At 41.0% G+C, this 18,172-nt stretch overlaps 1 protein-coding gene across 3 annotated transcripts in view; it reads right to left on the bottom strand.

The window, feature by feature from the left end:
* Positions 1-18,172, bottom strand: part of FAM180A (family with sequence similarity 180 member A) — a 105,334-nt gene that overhangs the window by 3,058 nt on the left and 84,104 nt on the right. For all 3 annotated transcript variants that reach the window (XM_054070344.1, XM_054070351.1, XM_009560545.2), the window contains one exon: positions 805-905. In XM_054070344.1, the coding sequence (XP_053926319.1) occupies positions 805-905 (101 nt within the window). The remainder of the gene's footprint in view (positions 1-804; positions 906-18,172) is intronic.

Raw genomic sequence — 18,172 nt, 5'->3', positions numbered from 1 at the left:
TCAGAGACAGGCTATGGGAAAAGGAGAGAGGAAAATGGAAAAAGGAGATAATTTTTTGTTGTCCCAAACAGGTATGGGTTGCTGCTGTTGCCACGTGGAGACAGCGGCACAGCTGGGAAAGGCCATTTACTGAGGCAGGAATAGTAGCTGTGGCCTAGCTGTGTATGAGAGAGCACAGCAGTGGCTCCCCAGCCACTGTCTCCTGCTTGGATATCTCATCCTTGTTTCTCAAGGTGTGGAATAGATACTCTCAGCCCACACACATTCTTCAGGGTGGGCACTTTCCCTTAGCTAGCCATATGACACTGTTCTGGACTATGCATTACATCTGCAATCTGCACTATTGTGCAAAGAGGGCATCTGACGAATTTTAATGTGAAACTGTCATGGCTTTGGGACTACTTTGCAGTGACTGGTAGTCATGGGTTTAATGATTCAAACAAATGATTTGAGACTGAAACTTAGACCAAAGAATTTAAATTCATTGTGTTGTTAATATGTATTTATTCTGGAGGAAGGTTGCTTTTGGTGGAAAGCCATTTGCTCTGTTTTTCACTTTGCCTGTCAGAGAGCTAGAACCCACATTTGAGGTATTGCAGGCAACTGCTGCCTCCTTCAGAACTGAAAGAACTGAATTTGTTGTATATCTGTGGGTTCTCTCCCTTCTGGAGAGCTATGACACAGTGAGCAATGGGTTTACTGGTGCTATGAGTAAAAGTGATATGAAGACAGATAATCCCAATATGGACAGTAACCCCCATTTTAGTTACGGATTAAGGTACCATCTGCTCCCATATACTCAACCTCATAAAGCAGGACCACATCTTCCAGTGAGTTTTGTAGCACTGGGTTAAGGAATGCAGCCGAGGACCTCCTGAATCGCTGAGCAGCTGGGAAAAGCATAGCTGGAAAATAACAATGGGAAGAGAGAGGTTCTATGAGGTGGCAAACACTGAAAAGAAGTATCACTTTTCAATAGCTGATCCAACAAAAGAACTGCCTATTGCAAAGACTTAAGGTGCAGTATGACTTCTCACTGTAAATAAAATGGGCAACATGGACTGCTTTGACTATAATCTAATAAGGACTGATGTTGGCTGTTGTTTGTCCTATATCTATACAGTTTCTAACACCGAGTGGTTTATAATCCAAGCCTGGGACTCTGAGGTACAGCCATGGTGTGAGGAATAATAATGATAACTGCAACAGAAACATTGCCTGAAATATATGTTCTTCTGGCTCTGCAAGGGGAAATCAGTACTGACCCCCAATAAAGCCTACTTTCTTCAGGCCATCCTCCTACTGTCACACTTAGAAGACCCTACAGTTCTCCTGGTTCAAGATGTTTAAAAGTTGATCTCTCCTCAGTTGATAGAGACAGCTCTTCCAGAGAGTAGATCACCTCATATGCCTTGGACACATATTTCTGGAAGGAGTGACTCATCCTTTGGAGATGGCTATGTCTATTCATTGAGCCCGTTTCCAGCTTAGACAAGACAGCGACATTCACTCAAGGCCAGGTTGGATGGGGCCTTGAGCAGCCTGATTTAGTGGGATGTCCCTGCCCATGGTGGGGAGGTTGGAACTAGATGGTCTTTAAGGTCCCTTCCAACCCTAACTATTCTATGATTCTATGATTCTATGATTCTATGGTTCTAAAGAGATGAATCCCAATTAATTATGACTTTACTACTACACAGTGTTATAGCTAGAAACACCAAAATCTGCTATGATCAGGTATTTATTTACCATTGTGGAGTGTACTACAGATACTGTCTTAGGAAATGAGACAGACAATACATATACAGGCCCTGAATTCAGCATCTCAATGAGGTAGAGCATTTGTGGATCAATGACCTGTACATCTGATGTTATTTTACAGACCATCTAAATGCTTTGAGTTACTAACCAGATTACTAACTAGGTAACTAGGTGCTGTTGAAAGACCTAAGTGCCTTCCAGAGTAGAGGGGAAAAACTCTGTTCTGTTTATTATTCTGTGTATATGATTTCGATGCTGATGTTTAGGAAACCTTATTTTAGATTTGTTGGATTTTTTTCTAATATTCAGGAAAGGGAAGGTGGTTTTTTTTTAAAGCTGTGTTAGTCATTATCAGTGCAATTCTTCATAAACTTCACTTCTCAACTTTAAGTACTGTTTACCAACAGATAAATTTGGAAAACATTTTTTAAAAAAGGAAAAAAAAAAACCCTACCTCTTCAAAAGCATTGATTCCCCTCTCAAAATTTAGAGTTCTACAATTATGAGTGACATTTACTAGAACATGCAGCTTACTTTGAATTTCTGTTTAATCCCATCCCCTCTACCAGATTTTTTCCCAAGAAATACATTTGCTAGATAATTTTTGTCTTGTTTAGCCAAAATTTTTGTCATGGATTTTGCATGCTGCCTGTAGAAAACCCAAATGTGAGTTAAAGCTCTCACTGCTGGGCACGCAAAAACAAGTCTGGAGCAACTCTAAGTTTTTTATGGGAAAATTGTCCCTGCTCCCCGGCTACATAGTTCCTCAGACAATTTTCATCTTTGATTACCCAAGAAGATCACAAATATACTGTTCCTTCTAGACCATGTAGCTTAATTTAAGTCCTGTTTCCTGGGCTGTTGTCAACTGTTGACTTCATTATAGTTTGACTTGTTAATGATATTTAAGTTCTAGTAATGCAAGGAGAAAGAAACCAGGCCCTCAGAGATTGTGCTAATTAGGACCTTTACTATCTAGCATAAGGAAAATTAATTGCAATAATACTAGGTATGAAATAATTCGTGCTTGACCAGGCAAATGGTATTTTGGCCTTGAATTAGCTAGGTAATATAGTATAGGTAAAATAGTTAGTTGAATTGAAATAAATATACTGCAGCTAGGTACTATGAGCTGCAAATGCATCCTGCAGGGACGGGTTTCAGGCATTTTGTAAGACACTGATGGAGCTAGTGGGTACATCTGAGTTTAGATTAAAACTTGTTTCAATAACTGAATAGTACTTGCAGAGTATGTGACTAAAAGCCTGAAAGTATGAATGCATCAAGTAAAAGAGCAGAGGTGTTGAAAGGGACTTGGTTGCTGCCGTAGCGTTTCCCCAGCATAATGGCTTTACCACCCAAGTATCTTCTCTCACCCAGTCAAAGATGTGGTGAGTTTGGAAAAGGTCACAAGATGCCTGCAGGTTCTGCTCTGTGAAAGTGTTTTCCTGGATGAGCATTGGCAACTGGGGATATACCTGTTTTCTGCTGCTGTCCCATCACTGATGTTCACCCTTCTTACTCAGAGTTTTGCTGAGACACACTGGAGCTGTTCCATCTTTTGCTCTTGGCAATTCGAGAATGCAGTTGAGTGCATGTGAAGCACTTGAAATTTCAAACACTAATTGCTGAGTGATTAAAACTTTTATTACTGGGCAATTAAAACTCTAATTACTAAGCAGCTGGCAGAAATCCAGTCCATAATGATGGCAAATAATTTTTATCTCTTTTAGATGCCCTTTCAGTGGAAACAGCTTCAGAGTGCAGAGTTCCAACACATTTGTGGAAGGTTTACATCTCAAACATCCTCTGAGCCATGGAAAAGGTGTCTGTGGCATTTTGCTTCAGTGCTGTCATGCTTATTGTAATCACACCAATTGCTTTTAGTTTTCTCTTTTTTGAAAAGCTGTTATTGAAGAGTAGCCACGAACAGGTTGAAAGCTTGTGGGTAAAAATTAAAGATGGAAGAACCAATGGGAACTTTGTGGTTGGTGTATACTACAGGCCACCCAATCAAGGAGAGACAACTGATGAAGCCTTCTTCCTCCAGATACAGGAGGCTGCACGCTCGCAAGTTCTCATCCTACCAGGGGACTTCAACCACCCAGACGTGGTGAAGAAGTATCATGAAAAGCTGTAGGCAATCCAGGAAACTCGGGTTGGGACAAGCCCTGTTTTCAGTACATGATGGGGGATGATGTGATTGAGAGCAGCCCTGCAGAGAAGGACTTGGGGGTGCCGATTGATGAGAAACTCAACATGAGCCGGCAATGTGCACCCGCAGCCCAGAAGGCCAACTGTATCCTGGGCTGCATCAAAAGAAGTGTGGCCAGCATGTCAAGGGCAGTGATTCTGCCCCTCTATTCCTCTCTTGTGAGACTTCATCTGGAATACTGTGTCCAGTTCTAGAATCCTCAAAGTAAGAAGGATATGGAGCTGTTGGAATGGGTCCAGAGGAGGGCTACAAAGATGATCAGTGAACTGGAGCATCTTCCCTAGGAGGACAGGCTGAGAGAGTTGGGATTGTTCAGCCTGGAAAAGAGGAGGCTCAGAGGAGATCTTATAGTGACCTTCCAGTAACTGAAGAGGCTATGGGAAAGCTGGAGAGGAACTATTCTAAAGGCTTGTGGTGATAGGACCAGGGGGAATGTATACAAACTGGAGAGGGGCAGATTTAGGCTAGACATTAGGAAGAATTTCTTCACCCTAAGAGTGATGAGGCACTGGAACAGGTTGCCCAGGGAGGTCGTGGATGTCCCACCCCTGGAGGTGTTCAAGACCAGGTTGGATGGGGCCTTGGGCAGCCTGATCTAGTGGGATGTCCCTGCCCAATGCAGGGGAGTTGGAACTAGGTGATCTTTAAAGTCTCTTCCAAACCTAAGTATTCTATAATCCTATGATTCAAGGAGTCATCAGATTCAGCACAGCACCCTCACCTAGAAAAACCTCAGTGAAGAACTCACATTAAAATGAATGCCATATTCATTTTATGGCATATACCAGAATAACATGGATTAGGTTATTAGATTCTAAGGAACAGGAGTCTGAGCTGCTATGTTGTGAGAAAGGCCTTCTATGCGTATCAGAGACACGCAATCCTCTGTAGGGACCAGGCTAGCACTGACTCTCTAATCCCATGACTCTCTGATCTCATTATCTTGTTCCCAAAACACATCAAACTTTGTTACGATTCTTAGAGACTCTACTCAGAAACTCTTTCAGAGCTCATTTGTATTTGTCTTGGTGATCTGATTTTCCTGATGCACATTTTATTTCAGTCCTTCCCTTACTCTCTTCCTGCACAGCAGTCAAATCTTCCCACTATCACTCCCTCTACAGTCCTCACCATGAATTCATGAGTTCCTCTGAAATTGTGTGAGCATTTAGAGCATTCTCTGATTTTTATTACACTGACTTAATACATGTGTAAGTTAAGCAAAAAAGCTGAGACAGAGGAAGATTTGCAGCCAGTTTCTGCAGTTAGTGATTGCAAATTCCACTTGAAACTTTTCTGTTGACTTTACTTCTTCCTGCATTTACTTACATCTCTGACATGAGTTAGCTGGGCAATATCAAAGTACACCAGAGGAGTATTACTGTGACTTAATATGTCTTTACTATTTTCTTCCCTGAGGGAGTTCCCTGTATAGCTATCAAACAATATTTTTCAGAGAAAGATACACATCAACATGCATCTTTTAATGGTGATGTTGCAACCCAGTTTTTTTCAATGGCAGTAGCCATAAATGTCTAAGAAACAGAGATCCTTAGTCAGTATTGTCAGAGAGCCCACCACTCTGAAATCAGAGGAGAGACTTTTATTGATTTAATATTTTCACTTGTCTTACAGATATGCCAAGATATCAATTAAGATGTGGGTGCTTCTGTCCTAAGGGCTGAACAGACACCTAAAAAAAAGCTTATGATCCACAGAGAGGAGGTAGGAAAAAGAAAGTTCTGATTATCCTTACTGAAAACATTTTCTACTGTATATCTGTCCACTACCAGGCTTTTACTCTTCCAAATCCCTTCTTCAGAGGGCTATTAGAAGAACTTGGTGATCTGACCTCCCTCACTGCCCACTGAGGTCTCAGGGCTGGAAGTGCATGAGAGCAGTGTGTCTGAGCACAGCCACCCACTCCCAGGGTACCTGCCCGACCCTGAAAGGCCTCATCCTGTGTCCTGGTGCACACCACTCCTTGTGCCTTAAGATGGTGAGCAACCATCAAGCCTAATCCTAAGGGAGGCTAAAAGTGGCCATAAAAATGTGGTGCAGGAGACACGGTTTTCTGCACCATTCACTGCAAGAGTCTGTCCAGTTTCCTATGGCTCTGTTGAGTCAATTCCACTTCACCTTAAGGACTACTCTATTTTTTAAACAAAAGATGCAGCAGTGATTGTCAAATTGTTGGTTTGCTTCTAAGTATTTAGCTCATGATAGCTTATTATTTTTTTTGCCATTTAAAAGTAACATCATATCTGAGTCTGACAATACCTTTATTTTAAAGATGCTTTTATTTTTTTTTAAAAATTATGACATAATTTTCTGGACCTCGTCAGCCACATGATAAAAATTTGTGATCCTCTCCCAGCTTTTCCATGCAGTTTCACTGGTAGCGGTACAGATGTTTGGATTTGCTTTCCAGCCCAAACTCCTGCTCACAATTTCCCAGTTGCTGCTTGTGATATGTTTGCTGAATAAGTACGAAGCATAGCTGCAGGAGGGCTCAATTATTTGTGCATCATCCATGCCCTTTTCTTTTCCTATGAGAAGTTGTGAAGATAAGAGCATGAATCAGGCCCTGTGCAGGCCATAGCTCCAAAGCATGTACAGTTCCCTGGGCCTCCAGGACAAGATACAATTTAACTGAGGCCATTACTCAGTAGGAATTCATTTGATTTACTTCAGGGGCATGGAAAAGGGATATCTCATTGCTTCAGTGGGAACATTTTCATGAAGAACAGAAGGAGAAGGGGAACAAGAAAGGCTTGTGAGCCAAAACTTCTGCCTCCCTGTAAGCAAAACAAAGGACGGTCACCTGTTGGAAAAGCAGGGGCCCAGCTGGAGTTGTGCTGTAAGCCAAATATATTCAGTACACTGCCAGTTATGTCCTCATGTCCTATATTACTAGGCTCTGACTCTAAAGAAACTCATGAAAATAATTTCTTTGGATATCATTGACTTCCTGAGACCATGCCTCTGTTTTTGTGAATGCAAGGCAGTGAGCAGCAGTTCCTGTTCATTGATGGACCTAAAAAAAAAGAAGTGGTGCCTGAAAATCCTTTATATATTTATCTATAGTTGTAACAGAGATTAATAGGGCTCTGTAAAACCACATCCTCTCAGACCTCCACAACCATCTCTTTACTGCAAGCTCACAGCCACATTGCATTCAGCTTGATTCCTTACAGTGAAAGTTTCCCTTTCCTACCCAAAGCTTTTGAAGGCAGGACTCCTAGAAGTTAATGCATCCAAAATTATAATGACAGCAATTTCTCCCTATTTGGCTTTATCTTATTGATAAAACAGGGAATAAAAACATTTACCACAAATTGGTTTAGTGCTGTGAGTGCATTTGCACATGGAAACAAATATGCATATTGCCTCCTAAATGAAAGGAAATTAAAATGTAAAACGTACAGGTTATTTTACGTTAAGGTGTGGTAAAGCATGTAAAATATATTTTTTATGAATTCATTCGTTATATTTTTTCTGTCCTAGAGCAAGCCCTGAGAAACAGAACGTTTGAATTATACTCCACTGGTGTAAGCTTTCCCCTGGCCTAAACGTCACATGGCTAGAAAAGCAAACAAAATAATTAGTGGCTATGCTCAACCTTTTTTATTATGCCAGTTTCTGCAAGAGTCAAAAAAGCCATCACCTGGGCCAGATGTATAAGCCTTTTAAGCTTGCTGTTAGTCAGCCTGGAGCATATGGTGGTTCCACTGGCGAGCTGGAAATTTTTCTTGTGTCATGAAACATTTGTCTCTAACCTGCCTGGAATTCGCATTGAATGTATCTCAGCCCACCCAGTAGCTTCTGTCAAGAGAATATATTTGTAGATAACATAATAGATTTTCTCACTAGCACTTCTTTGAAAGATGAAGTTGATTCTTCAATAAGAATTCAGTCATTTGCCAAAGCAAATGAACTCAGCACCGTCCACATGATGATTGTGCAGGCAGACATGGAAGTCGTTATAATGCCATGCAAAAATTATGAGTCATCTAGGCTAGCTGAACCTATTTTCTTGCAGAAACTGTTGGGCAGTTCCTAGATGTCATTTTTGATTTGAATCTTAGGGAAAATGCCTGAAATGTTGACAAAAGAATTTTCTTAAACAGTGTAAGGGAAGCATTGTTTTGAAGTCAGTCTCTGCATTGTTCCTTGACCATGCACTGCAGAAGAGAAAAGGACATAAGTCTCAAAGTTCGCACGTCCTTGATAAAGGCTTTTTCATGTTCCTCTTCAATCACCTTGTCTATGAGGTTTTGCAATTAGACCAGAAGTATATTTTATACTTAAAGAGTTTTATTTCTGTCAGATGACTTTTTAGTGGGTACTTATGCTAAGTTGCCCATTGTTAGGGTGACAATTTTACCGCCTCAAGCTAACTGTGAAATACCTATCTTTACCATCCTGCAGTCAATCAAAGTCACTAAATATTTTGCTGTCCTGAGCAACTACCTGCTTTGTGCCTGCAGTAGATTTTAGCACCAAAAGCACTGATTCCTCCAGGTGGTGTTGTCCTGTGAGAGGTAAGTGGTGGACAGTGAAAGTAGGAACATAAATCACAAAAAGTGCAGTGTTAATAAATGATGAATGGGTTTTATGCGTAGTAAACCCATTCTTCTCTACTTCTTGTCCTCCCTGGAAGGATGTGTATTCATGATCTGCAGGGCATTTATACTGCCCTTGGCCTGCAGTTGCTGCAGGGCAGAACCTCAGCTTTGGCTGGCCAGCCTTGTGATGGAGCATGGCCAGCCATACCTCCCCTATGCTTCCTAAATTTTTGCTTTTCTGTATCAAAATTGCTGTATTAGAAGTGATTGAATACTTTGCCCCAGCCCAGGAGAAATGGAGAAAGCAGGAAGCAGAAGGAACAGTAAGAGGGATAAAATAAGTGAAACACACACTAAGAAGACAAAAAAAAAAAAAAAAAAACAACCCTAAGAAGACAAAGAAAAAACACTACAGTGGTATAGACTAGCTTCTGAAACTTGTATTTGGAATTGCAGTTATTCACAAGAGTAGTTCCCATGCCAATATGTGCAATGCAAAGGCTCATGCATTCCAACTTTAATACATTTAAATCTCCATTACTGGGAGATTAAATCCCAACACCCCTTAGGAAAACACAGCACTGAGATGGAGAAGACATTTTAATTACAAACCAACATGAACTAGTACATTTTTAAAAGAATCTACCAACAGAATTTCCCTCTTTTTACTTTCAGCTCCAAATCCTTGCTGTCTTAGCTCCTAAGACTGAAATTAATAGTGGCAATGATGTCTCTTTATCTGTCTGCTAGCTAAAAGTGAAAACAGACATTTCTCTTTTCTTTACTTATGAAAAGAATGGCTAAAAGCAAAGTGCTCCATCTTGAAAGTCTCAGTTTTGTCAACAGGGATTTAGGACGTGCATCTCCCAAAAAAGGTTAGCAAAAGGCAACACTATTCTCAGAAATAAAATAAATCAGTTTAAACACCTAGAATAAATAAAAGATTGTATTTGATCCTTTAGTGCATCAACTTATCATTTTTTTTCAAAGTTACTTCTTACCCATTTATTTCCTTTTTAAGAAACAGACATTTACTAAAAGGCTGTCTCAGTTCCATAAAACAGAACCCACTTCAACCTACACTTCTATGCTTCATAAATACCCTGAGATGTGTTAGATTAAAATAACATGCAATAGTTTCTCTCTAAAACTACAGCGGCAATAGCCTTTCTAGCTACTTGCCATGATTAAGAAATGAAAAGGTATATTAGAACGACCAAAAAAAAAAAGAAATGTTTACAGAAATAGACATTGCTCGAGAAGGAAATGGTGCATCTGACTGTGTGATTGTGAGAGGCAGAGGATATTTTTTTCTTTTATATTATATGTAAAGCAGTTTCAAAGGTATGAATAGCATCAACCAACTAAAATAGCCTGAGAATTTATTCCTTCAGATGGAATTTCCATTATGCATCATTTTCACTTGTTCTTAGTCTGGATTATTGTAGGATGTGTTGTGCATTCCTCCCTGGAACTTAAGGAGGTGGTCCCCACCTGAAATTATTTATGCTTACCAAAAAAAGGTGCCATCTACCAAAAAAAGGTGCCATCAACCAAAAGAGGCCTCTAACATCCTGGGGTAAAGTTGCCACAGAAGGTGTGGTGAAAAAAAAAGCACATAGAGAAACTGAAGGAAGAAAGAAGTGAAATGTATTGTTATCCTTCAGTTTGCTGCCATATTACAAGGAACTCAGAAAAGGCTATGGTGAACACTGTATGAGTCAATGGCAGTGATACAGAAAGGAAACATCAGCCCTCTTGCACAGGTTTAACACAGAGGCAATGAGCAATTTTGTTAACACAGGAAATTTCAGGCATAGTTGGGAAATTAATCAGTGCTTTATACCAGTCTTCATTGCAGGGTTGCCTCTTGTTCCCTGTGTTGCTCACGGCACCCCTTTTGCAATGGGAAGGCACAGAGCAATCTTCATTAAACATGTTTCTTACAAATGAAGAAGCAAAGGGATATAATGATGATCTAATCTTCCTCCTAGGAAGTAGCACAGAAGGGAGGGAGTGAAAAAATACAGCCAGGTGTTGGTGTTTTGGTGCTGAGCTGTGAGGAAAGGACCCTAGGAGCAGAGCGAATTGGATGATTCTCCTATTGAACAATGGAGCAAAAGCATTGGAAATGAGAGCTTTGCTTCATGAGAAAAGACAGACCTGCAGCGGTTCCAGAGTTCTATACATAGTGGTATTGCTTCTCTGAAAGGAAAGCCCTTCAAAACCAAATGTCTCCACTTCTCTGTCTTTATTATAGTAACTTAAAAGGATGCACTCGAGCCCTACCTTTTATCTCCCAGGTAAATATTTACACAGAGCTGAGGCACTGAGCACAGAGGAGAGGTGTCCCAGTGGTTAAAAATAGCCTTTTTACATTTTGTTGTGCTTTCTTTTCAGCTGGGCTTTTTTAGTTTCCTGGCAGGCAAAGGCAACTAAGTAGCTAGGATGCTGCTGAAGCTGACCTAATCACAGCTGCAGCTGCAAGGAGTAGTCTGAACCTCCTACCCCCAAATCACACTCTCCCTCCTTTGCTTTGTGCCTACATCACTTTGTGTGGCTACACTGTGAGCCAAGACAGGGATCTGGCTGGTTATGAATGAAGGGAGAAAAGCAGACCAAAAAAAAGAATGGTGGATTTTAGCTGCCTCACTTCCCATTGTGGCTGTTGTGCCAGCAGCACTCCTACATGTGAGAAACTCTCAATGCAAGCATGGTCCCGCTGCTCTTACGACATTTGGTGATGACTCCAATTCTCAGATGATGTAAGGATAGACAGTAGCCCTGGTTAGGAAATGCAGAACCCTTCCTCATGCCTACACACCCTTGATCTAGCCACCAAGCTCATGGGCTCCTTTCTGTGTATGGCCACCTCAAATATTGTAGCTGTTGCTCCTGCTAGGGATGAGGATTGGCTGTGGTACCACTAGCTGCCAAACAATTCTATCCCCTCTATGCTTACATCCCCCTGAACTTCTAACAGTGTAAATTCAGCTGGCACAAAGAATATCTAACATGTACTCCAAGACTGAATGGTAAGAAAGGAATCAAAGGTACAGTTTGAACCATAGACCTAGCGGGGAGCAATATGAATTTTATTTCATTATCACGAATGACAGCTCAGATTCTTCAGTCCAAGTATGAACTGGTGTCATTAACAATTGTCATTAACTGTTCCATAGAATGTCTACTCAGAGAGTAAAAACAATACCATGTGCTTTATCTAAACAACCTATACTATGTAGATTTAGGAGCTTTCTTTGAAATTACCTTGTCTTTTTATCTGAGAGAATGGCAATGCCCTGCTACATGCTAACAAGAGTATTAGCAGATTTCCCTCTCATGATGTCTTCCAGTTTGAACTATCTAACTTCTTAGAAAATATACATTAATGAAATGCAATGCACCGGGTCTGCTGAAAGGGAGACTACATGAAGTTCTGTACAGGTGAACAAACTGAAAAAAGACATGAGCATTCTGACTTTAAAACTTATGGACATATGATCTGCAGATTAAGAAAAATAATGACCGTTTCCTGTTATTGCTGATTGAACTGTCTTGTGTAGAATTATCCTATCACTGTCCCAGTGAGATCACAGAGCTGTTAGTTGAGGTGAAGAAAACCAGGATAACTTATGGGTATCCTGAAATCATTCACTTAAGCCATCTGTGAATAGGTTCAACTAGCAAGTAGATGTAAATGTTTGATAGTGGCTCTGGAAACAGTTATTGAACTGATAACAAACTAATTATTATTATATTAATGTAAGAACTGCTCACTCATGTATAGTAGCACACATGCAAAACAACAAGCTATTCCTCAAACTCACTAAGTATCAATATTGCAGCTCAAAACTGAGGAGAAATAAACATTATTTGGATCATTTCTTCTCCCTTGGATTAGAATACACTAAAATTGCACTAAACCCTTTGTGCTGATAAAAGCACTAAAACTCTTTTCCTTCAAATCCCCATTCAAGTTGAAATAAATTGTTACGAGGAGAATATAAAAATCCCAGTTTTCTGCTTCCCTGTTCTGAGATTACTCTGCTCTTCAGAACCAGGGAAGCTCCAGCTGCCTTTCCAGCTGTTCATTGAGCTCCAAATGTCAGTACAACTGTTGATGGTTTTCTTAATGACATGAATATGTGCTAGATGGAGAAAGTGTATGAATCAGCCTTGCCCAAGAAACAAAAAACAGGGCATTATGGGGTTCTTTCTGGGAGGACATGAGTTATTACTGAAAATAATGCCTTTTCAAAACATTGTGTATTTTCTAGTAATGATGAGAAACACAAGAAGTCTGAAAAAGTAACTCAGACCTGAAGATGGATTCAGATATGTGTCTGAACTGGACTGATACAACTGTTTTGCCAGCTGAGCAAGTCTGGGCCCCATTATATTAATTTCTGCATCTGCACGAAAATAATATTTAAAATTAATGACATTCAAATATGATCATCAATAAAATCTAATCAGTGGATTTCATTGTGTGCAGATGCAATGCTGGGCCAAGACAATTTTTGTGATATTGCAAGAAACACAGCAAAGAAATCTGAAGGATGAATGCAAAATGGATTCTTTTTAAGGCTGCCTTCCCTACTCCACAAACATACAAATGGGATTGCTGTTTTACAAAAATGTCTTTTTCCTGCTGTTCCTTATTGTTTAATGTGTCCTAGAAACCTGACTGTTTCTGGATCTTTCAGGTTTCATAATCTGCTGAGAGTGAAGTACAACCAGATTCACCGTTAAATACAGAATGCCTTGCCAGAACCTTGAGCGCTGAAACTACTCAAGACAGCCGGATCCTGTGGATGAGGTCCTCTACATGACCTGAGCTGGCACTTCCAGCCCTGTGGTGCTGCTCTGTGAACAGCTAGGTCACAGAAAGCTCTGTGCTATGAAAGGCACTCTTAGGATTGGAGGGAAGAGAAGATTCAGGCTTGCAGAAATCTTACAGCCAACAAAATAACCCAAATATCTTGATTTCTGAGGAGGGGGGCCTGAAAGGCACTAATTGCTGACAGTTGCTCCTGAAACCAACAGAAATTCAGAACGTCTTTCACTGCTGCTGTTCCTGCCCCTATGGATGCCATCTTTCAGTGGCTCCCAGCCTAAGAGGACCCTGCCGATTTGTCTCATGTATTTGATTCAGTACTATTATTCCTTAAATATATTCTCTTCTCATAGAGTCTTTTGACCTGAAATTGTAAATTAGATTTAGGCTTACAAGAAAATAGTTTAAGGAAATGTTTAAGGAAAAAAAATCTTAACGACCTCATGCTCTAAACTTAGGAAGAATAAATTTGGAGAAAAGGAGGAAGACTTGATTTCCAGTGAAAATCTCTGATGTGTTGCTTAATGAAACAAGATGGGAGCTTATTCTTTGATTTAAATCTGTATGTGGGGACTTGTAAAGAAGACATTATTGCTTTGGGATAGCACTTTAGATAAAGTACTGTAATATTCACACTATAAATCTCAACTTGGTTTTTTTTCCTGGATTTGGGTTTCCTTCTTACTGATTCGAACACTCTGAAGCGTTCATAACTAAACGTGCTTACTTAGAAATTTTTTTTCCAGTGTGTATACACTCTATGGGTCCTCATTATAGGCTGCTAATAAAAAATTTTTGGTCAAGCTGACATCCATTGTCTTATGCCCAGAGAAGCACTCCTTGAAAAAAATTAGATTTCATCATGCAGTAATTTTGCATGACATTTCTCCCTCAGTTTGGTGGCAGTGGCAATCTTCCAGGGAAGATTATAGAGATCACCTAGTTATGAAAGTGATTGATATTAATCTTAGATTAATCTTAGGTCATCTTTATATGACTTCCTTTGGTTAGGGGAATTTCAGTCCTGGTCTCTGGCCTATAGGTAAGAGGTAATCATTGTGGAGATACTAGAGGACAACAACACTACAAACTAACAATTTTTGGGGTAGATGGACATTTAACATGGTCACAAAATGAGGTAGAGACTATACATTCCTGCATTTATTAGTCTAAATGCTGGCCCCAGTAATCTTTAAGTTATTTTAACCTCTGATCACTGAACAGATATTAAGGATGAACCAGAATGCAAACTAGCTTGTCATGGCTGAGCTCTGCAGACTTGCTGAGCCAGTAACTGTGACCTGTTGCACTGGGGTGCAGAGAGAGACTGGTGTGAGTGTTCCAGTTCATTGTGAAAGGGACACTCAGAATGTGATTTATAACTTTATTAAAATAATGCATGCATTACTTTGTGAACAAAATAAGTGCACTGGGTTATGAGTATGCATATAAGCAAATTGCAATATGTTGAAGTAGCTGCTCCCAACTGAATTACAGTAAGAAAGCCTGCCACTCAGCAGGCAGACATTTGAGAGGTGCTGAGGTCCAGCCTCAAGTTTAGCAACATTCATATACAGAGACATCAGGGGAAATATAATTGCTTCTTTGACAGTTTATATCTTGTTTGACAGCATGAATTCGATCGGGAGTGAAAAGCTCCTGCAGGTTATCATAGATGGGTCTGAAAAGCCAGCTGGACATAATACACAATTCCATCTTTGATCATGTAAACAGAAAGGAGGGAGGGCTATATAGTATTTAAGACATATGACAAGATGATTACATCTGCCTCACTTATAATTTTTCTACAAGTAGAAACTGAGCTCTTTGCTTTGATGGTGATATTTTGCTTAAGAGTCCTCATATGCTCCTGTCAAGGATATATGTGCATATGCTGTTCAGCCTTGGAGTTCACCTCAGCTGGACTGCTCTGGCTGTGAGCTGCATGCACAGAGATTAGGGCTGACATAACCAGATGTGTGCTGGACTGATGGTCTGCAGCACACGCCGTTAGTTATTCAGTGTTTGAAGGGCATCCAGAAATTCCCAGCACATGTCCAATAACCTGTTCCCTAAATACAATTTCTGGCTAGAAAAGAAGTGTCTTTCCAGGGGAATACAATTTCTTATGATATCCCTAGCACTTAGTTACTTACCATGCAGCCTCTTTAAAGACAGATGACTTCATTATCTGGAGCCCACACCATTTCCCTGCTGTGAACATGTGAAGTACAATACCATGGCAAGACAAATCCCTAATCTGTACAATTGCCAGCTTGTGAATGCCTCATCTTTCTCAGTCCCACTGCTAAACATCTAAATCGTCTTCTCAGCTCTCTGCATTCCTGGAGGATTCCCTCTATCCACCACACACAGCATTGCCCAGACATTGGCCAAGTGGCTGCTGTCTTCCTTCTGTGCAGCAGGTCTAGTTTAAGGGAGAGATGAGGCACAGTGAGACACAGAGACCTGGTATGGTAAGGCAGGAAGGTTAGCTAACACAACTAAAGAGCCTGGGCCAGAAAGCAGGTTTTGGCTGCTCTTGATGGTTGACAGAAGACACCTGGAATTTGTAGTCCATTCATCAAAACTGGGATCCTCTGAGCTGAGCTCAGATACCATGTTTCCTGTTCATTTCACCCTGCCTGATTCCAAGCATTTTATGTGAAAACAAGGCCATGTCATCATCGGAGACATGCACGGTGTGATTGAGGGCACACTCAGCAAGTTTGCTGATGCCTCCAAGCTGTGTGGCACGGTCAACATGCTGGAGCAAAGGGATGCCATCCAGAGGGTCCCTGACAGACTTGAAAGGTGGGCCTGTGCAAACCTCATGAAGTTCAACAAGGCCAAGTACAAGGTCCATCACATGGGTCTGGGCAGTCCCTAGCACAATTACAGGCTGGGCAGAGAATGGTTTGAGAGTAGCCCTTTGGAGAAGGACTTGGGGGTGCTCATTGATGAGAAGCTCAACATGAGCTGGCAATGTGTCCTTACAGCTCAGAAAGCCAACTGTATCCTGGGCTACATCAAAAGAAGTGTAACCAGCAGGTCAAGGGAGGTGATTCTGCCCCTTCTACTCTGCTCCCATGAGACCTCACCTAGAGTACTGCATTCAGTTCTGGAGTCCTCAGCACAGGAAGGACATGGATCTGTTAGGCTGAGTCCAGAGGAGACCCATAAAGATGATCAGAGCACTGGAGCATCTTCCATATGAGGACACACTGAGAGAGTTGGGGTTGTTCAGCCTAGAGAAGAGGAGGCTCTGGAGACACCTTATAGCAGCCTTCCAGTATTTAAAGGGGACCTGCAGGAAAGCTGGGGAGGGCCTCTTCATCAGCGAGTGCAGGGATAGGACAAGGAGTTATGGTTTTAAGCTGAAAGAGATTTAGATTAGATCTTCAGAAGAAATTTTTTATGTTAGGGGTAGAGGGATACTCAAACAGGTTGCCCAGGGAAGTTGTGGAAGCCCCATCCCTGGAGGTGTTCAAGGCCAGGCTGGATGAAGCTTTGAGCAACCTGATCTAGTGGGAGGTGTCTCTGCTCATAGCAGGGTCTGGGACTGGATATTTATGGTCCTTTATGATCCAAACCACTCTATGATTCTGTGATCATCCTCCTGCTGGAGAGCCCAATGCAGCAGTCACACACTGCCTTGTGCTGTCTAAGCCTAACTAGGCCCTGTTGTATCTGACTTTTGTGGATTGTATCTGATGCCTGCTATGGGACACCCCAGTGTGGAAAAATCTTTGGGTACTTTTCTATCCTTGTATCTTTTGTAAGGACCCAACTGAGCTCTAGATTTGCTAAGTAGAAGTCAGGATGAGTTAGCCCCTTTGAGCTCTGTTTATAAAAACCCTGGTGGCAGAAAGCAATAAAACAAGCAGTATATACACTTTTATCACTACACTTACTACCTTCCAAAATTGTCAGCCAAATTGGCATGGCAATCCAGAAAACCAGAAGTTGCTGCACCTATGGCAAATGTATGATTTCATTTACCACATGCTGTACTATATTAGGATGTCTACAAATAGCATTTAACTGGAAATGGAGTTTGTTCAGGGCCAAGCCATTGCAGTAAATAAAAAAGAGGCATGCCTTAAATATCTGTTATTTTAGGTAGGGGCTTAAAACATGAAAAATTCCCTCAGACATTATATCTGCATTTCATAAATAAATTTAATAAGAAATTACTTTGTGTTTCTTCAGAGCCAGGCATAAAAAAACATAATGTCATGGCTGTGAGCATTATGAAAACCAGGGACGAAGCTGAGGTCTTGCAGAACTTGATCCATTCCTCAAGGGACTAATAGGGGGACACAGATTTGTGCAGCCGTGGCACTGTTATGACTCGTGTTAATAGGAAATCTTGGGTGGCACTAATGGGAAATGCTGTAGCCCCAGAGCCCTGTAAAAGAACAAGTTTCTTGCAGCTTCTGTGGAACAAAAGCTCAAAGCGAGACAAAGGAAAAAAAAAACAGAGATATGCAGACACTCAATGCATTGCTGATTCAGTCGCGGTAACTTTAACTTTTATACTAGGACGGGCAATGAATTGCTCAGACTCCCAGACTAGTGCATCTCAGTATCCCAGTGTGTTGAGTGGCTGGTGGGGATCAGAAGTAAATACAAATGCTGCTTGTGTGAGAAATAGGCAGTGTCAGCTGCAGAGCAATGCAGAGAAGCAGATGGATAAGATGGAGACCAGCTATGACAGATTAACATCTTCTCAAGAGTGGGTTCAAATGGGAATGATACCAGCCAGACAAGGGGTGAATGCTATCC

The sequence above is a fragment of the Cuculus canorus genome, chromosome 1 (assembly GCF_017976375.1).
Source record: "Cuculus canorus isolate bCucCan1 chromosome 1, bCucCan1.pri, whole genome shotgun sequence".
Taxonomy (NCBI): domain Eukaryota; kingdom Metazoa; phylum Chordata; class Aves; order Cuculiformes; family Cuculidae; genus Cuculus; species Cuculus canorus.
This window is presented reverse-complemented; position numbering and strand designations above follow the sequence as displayed.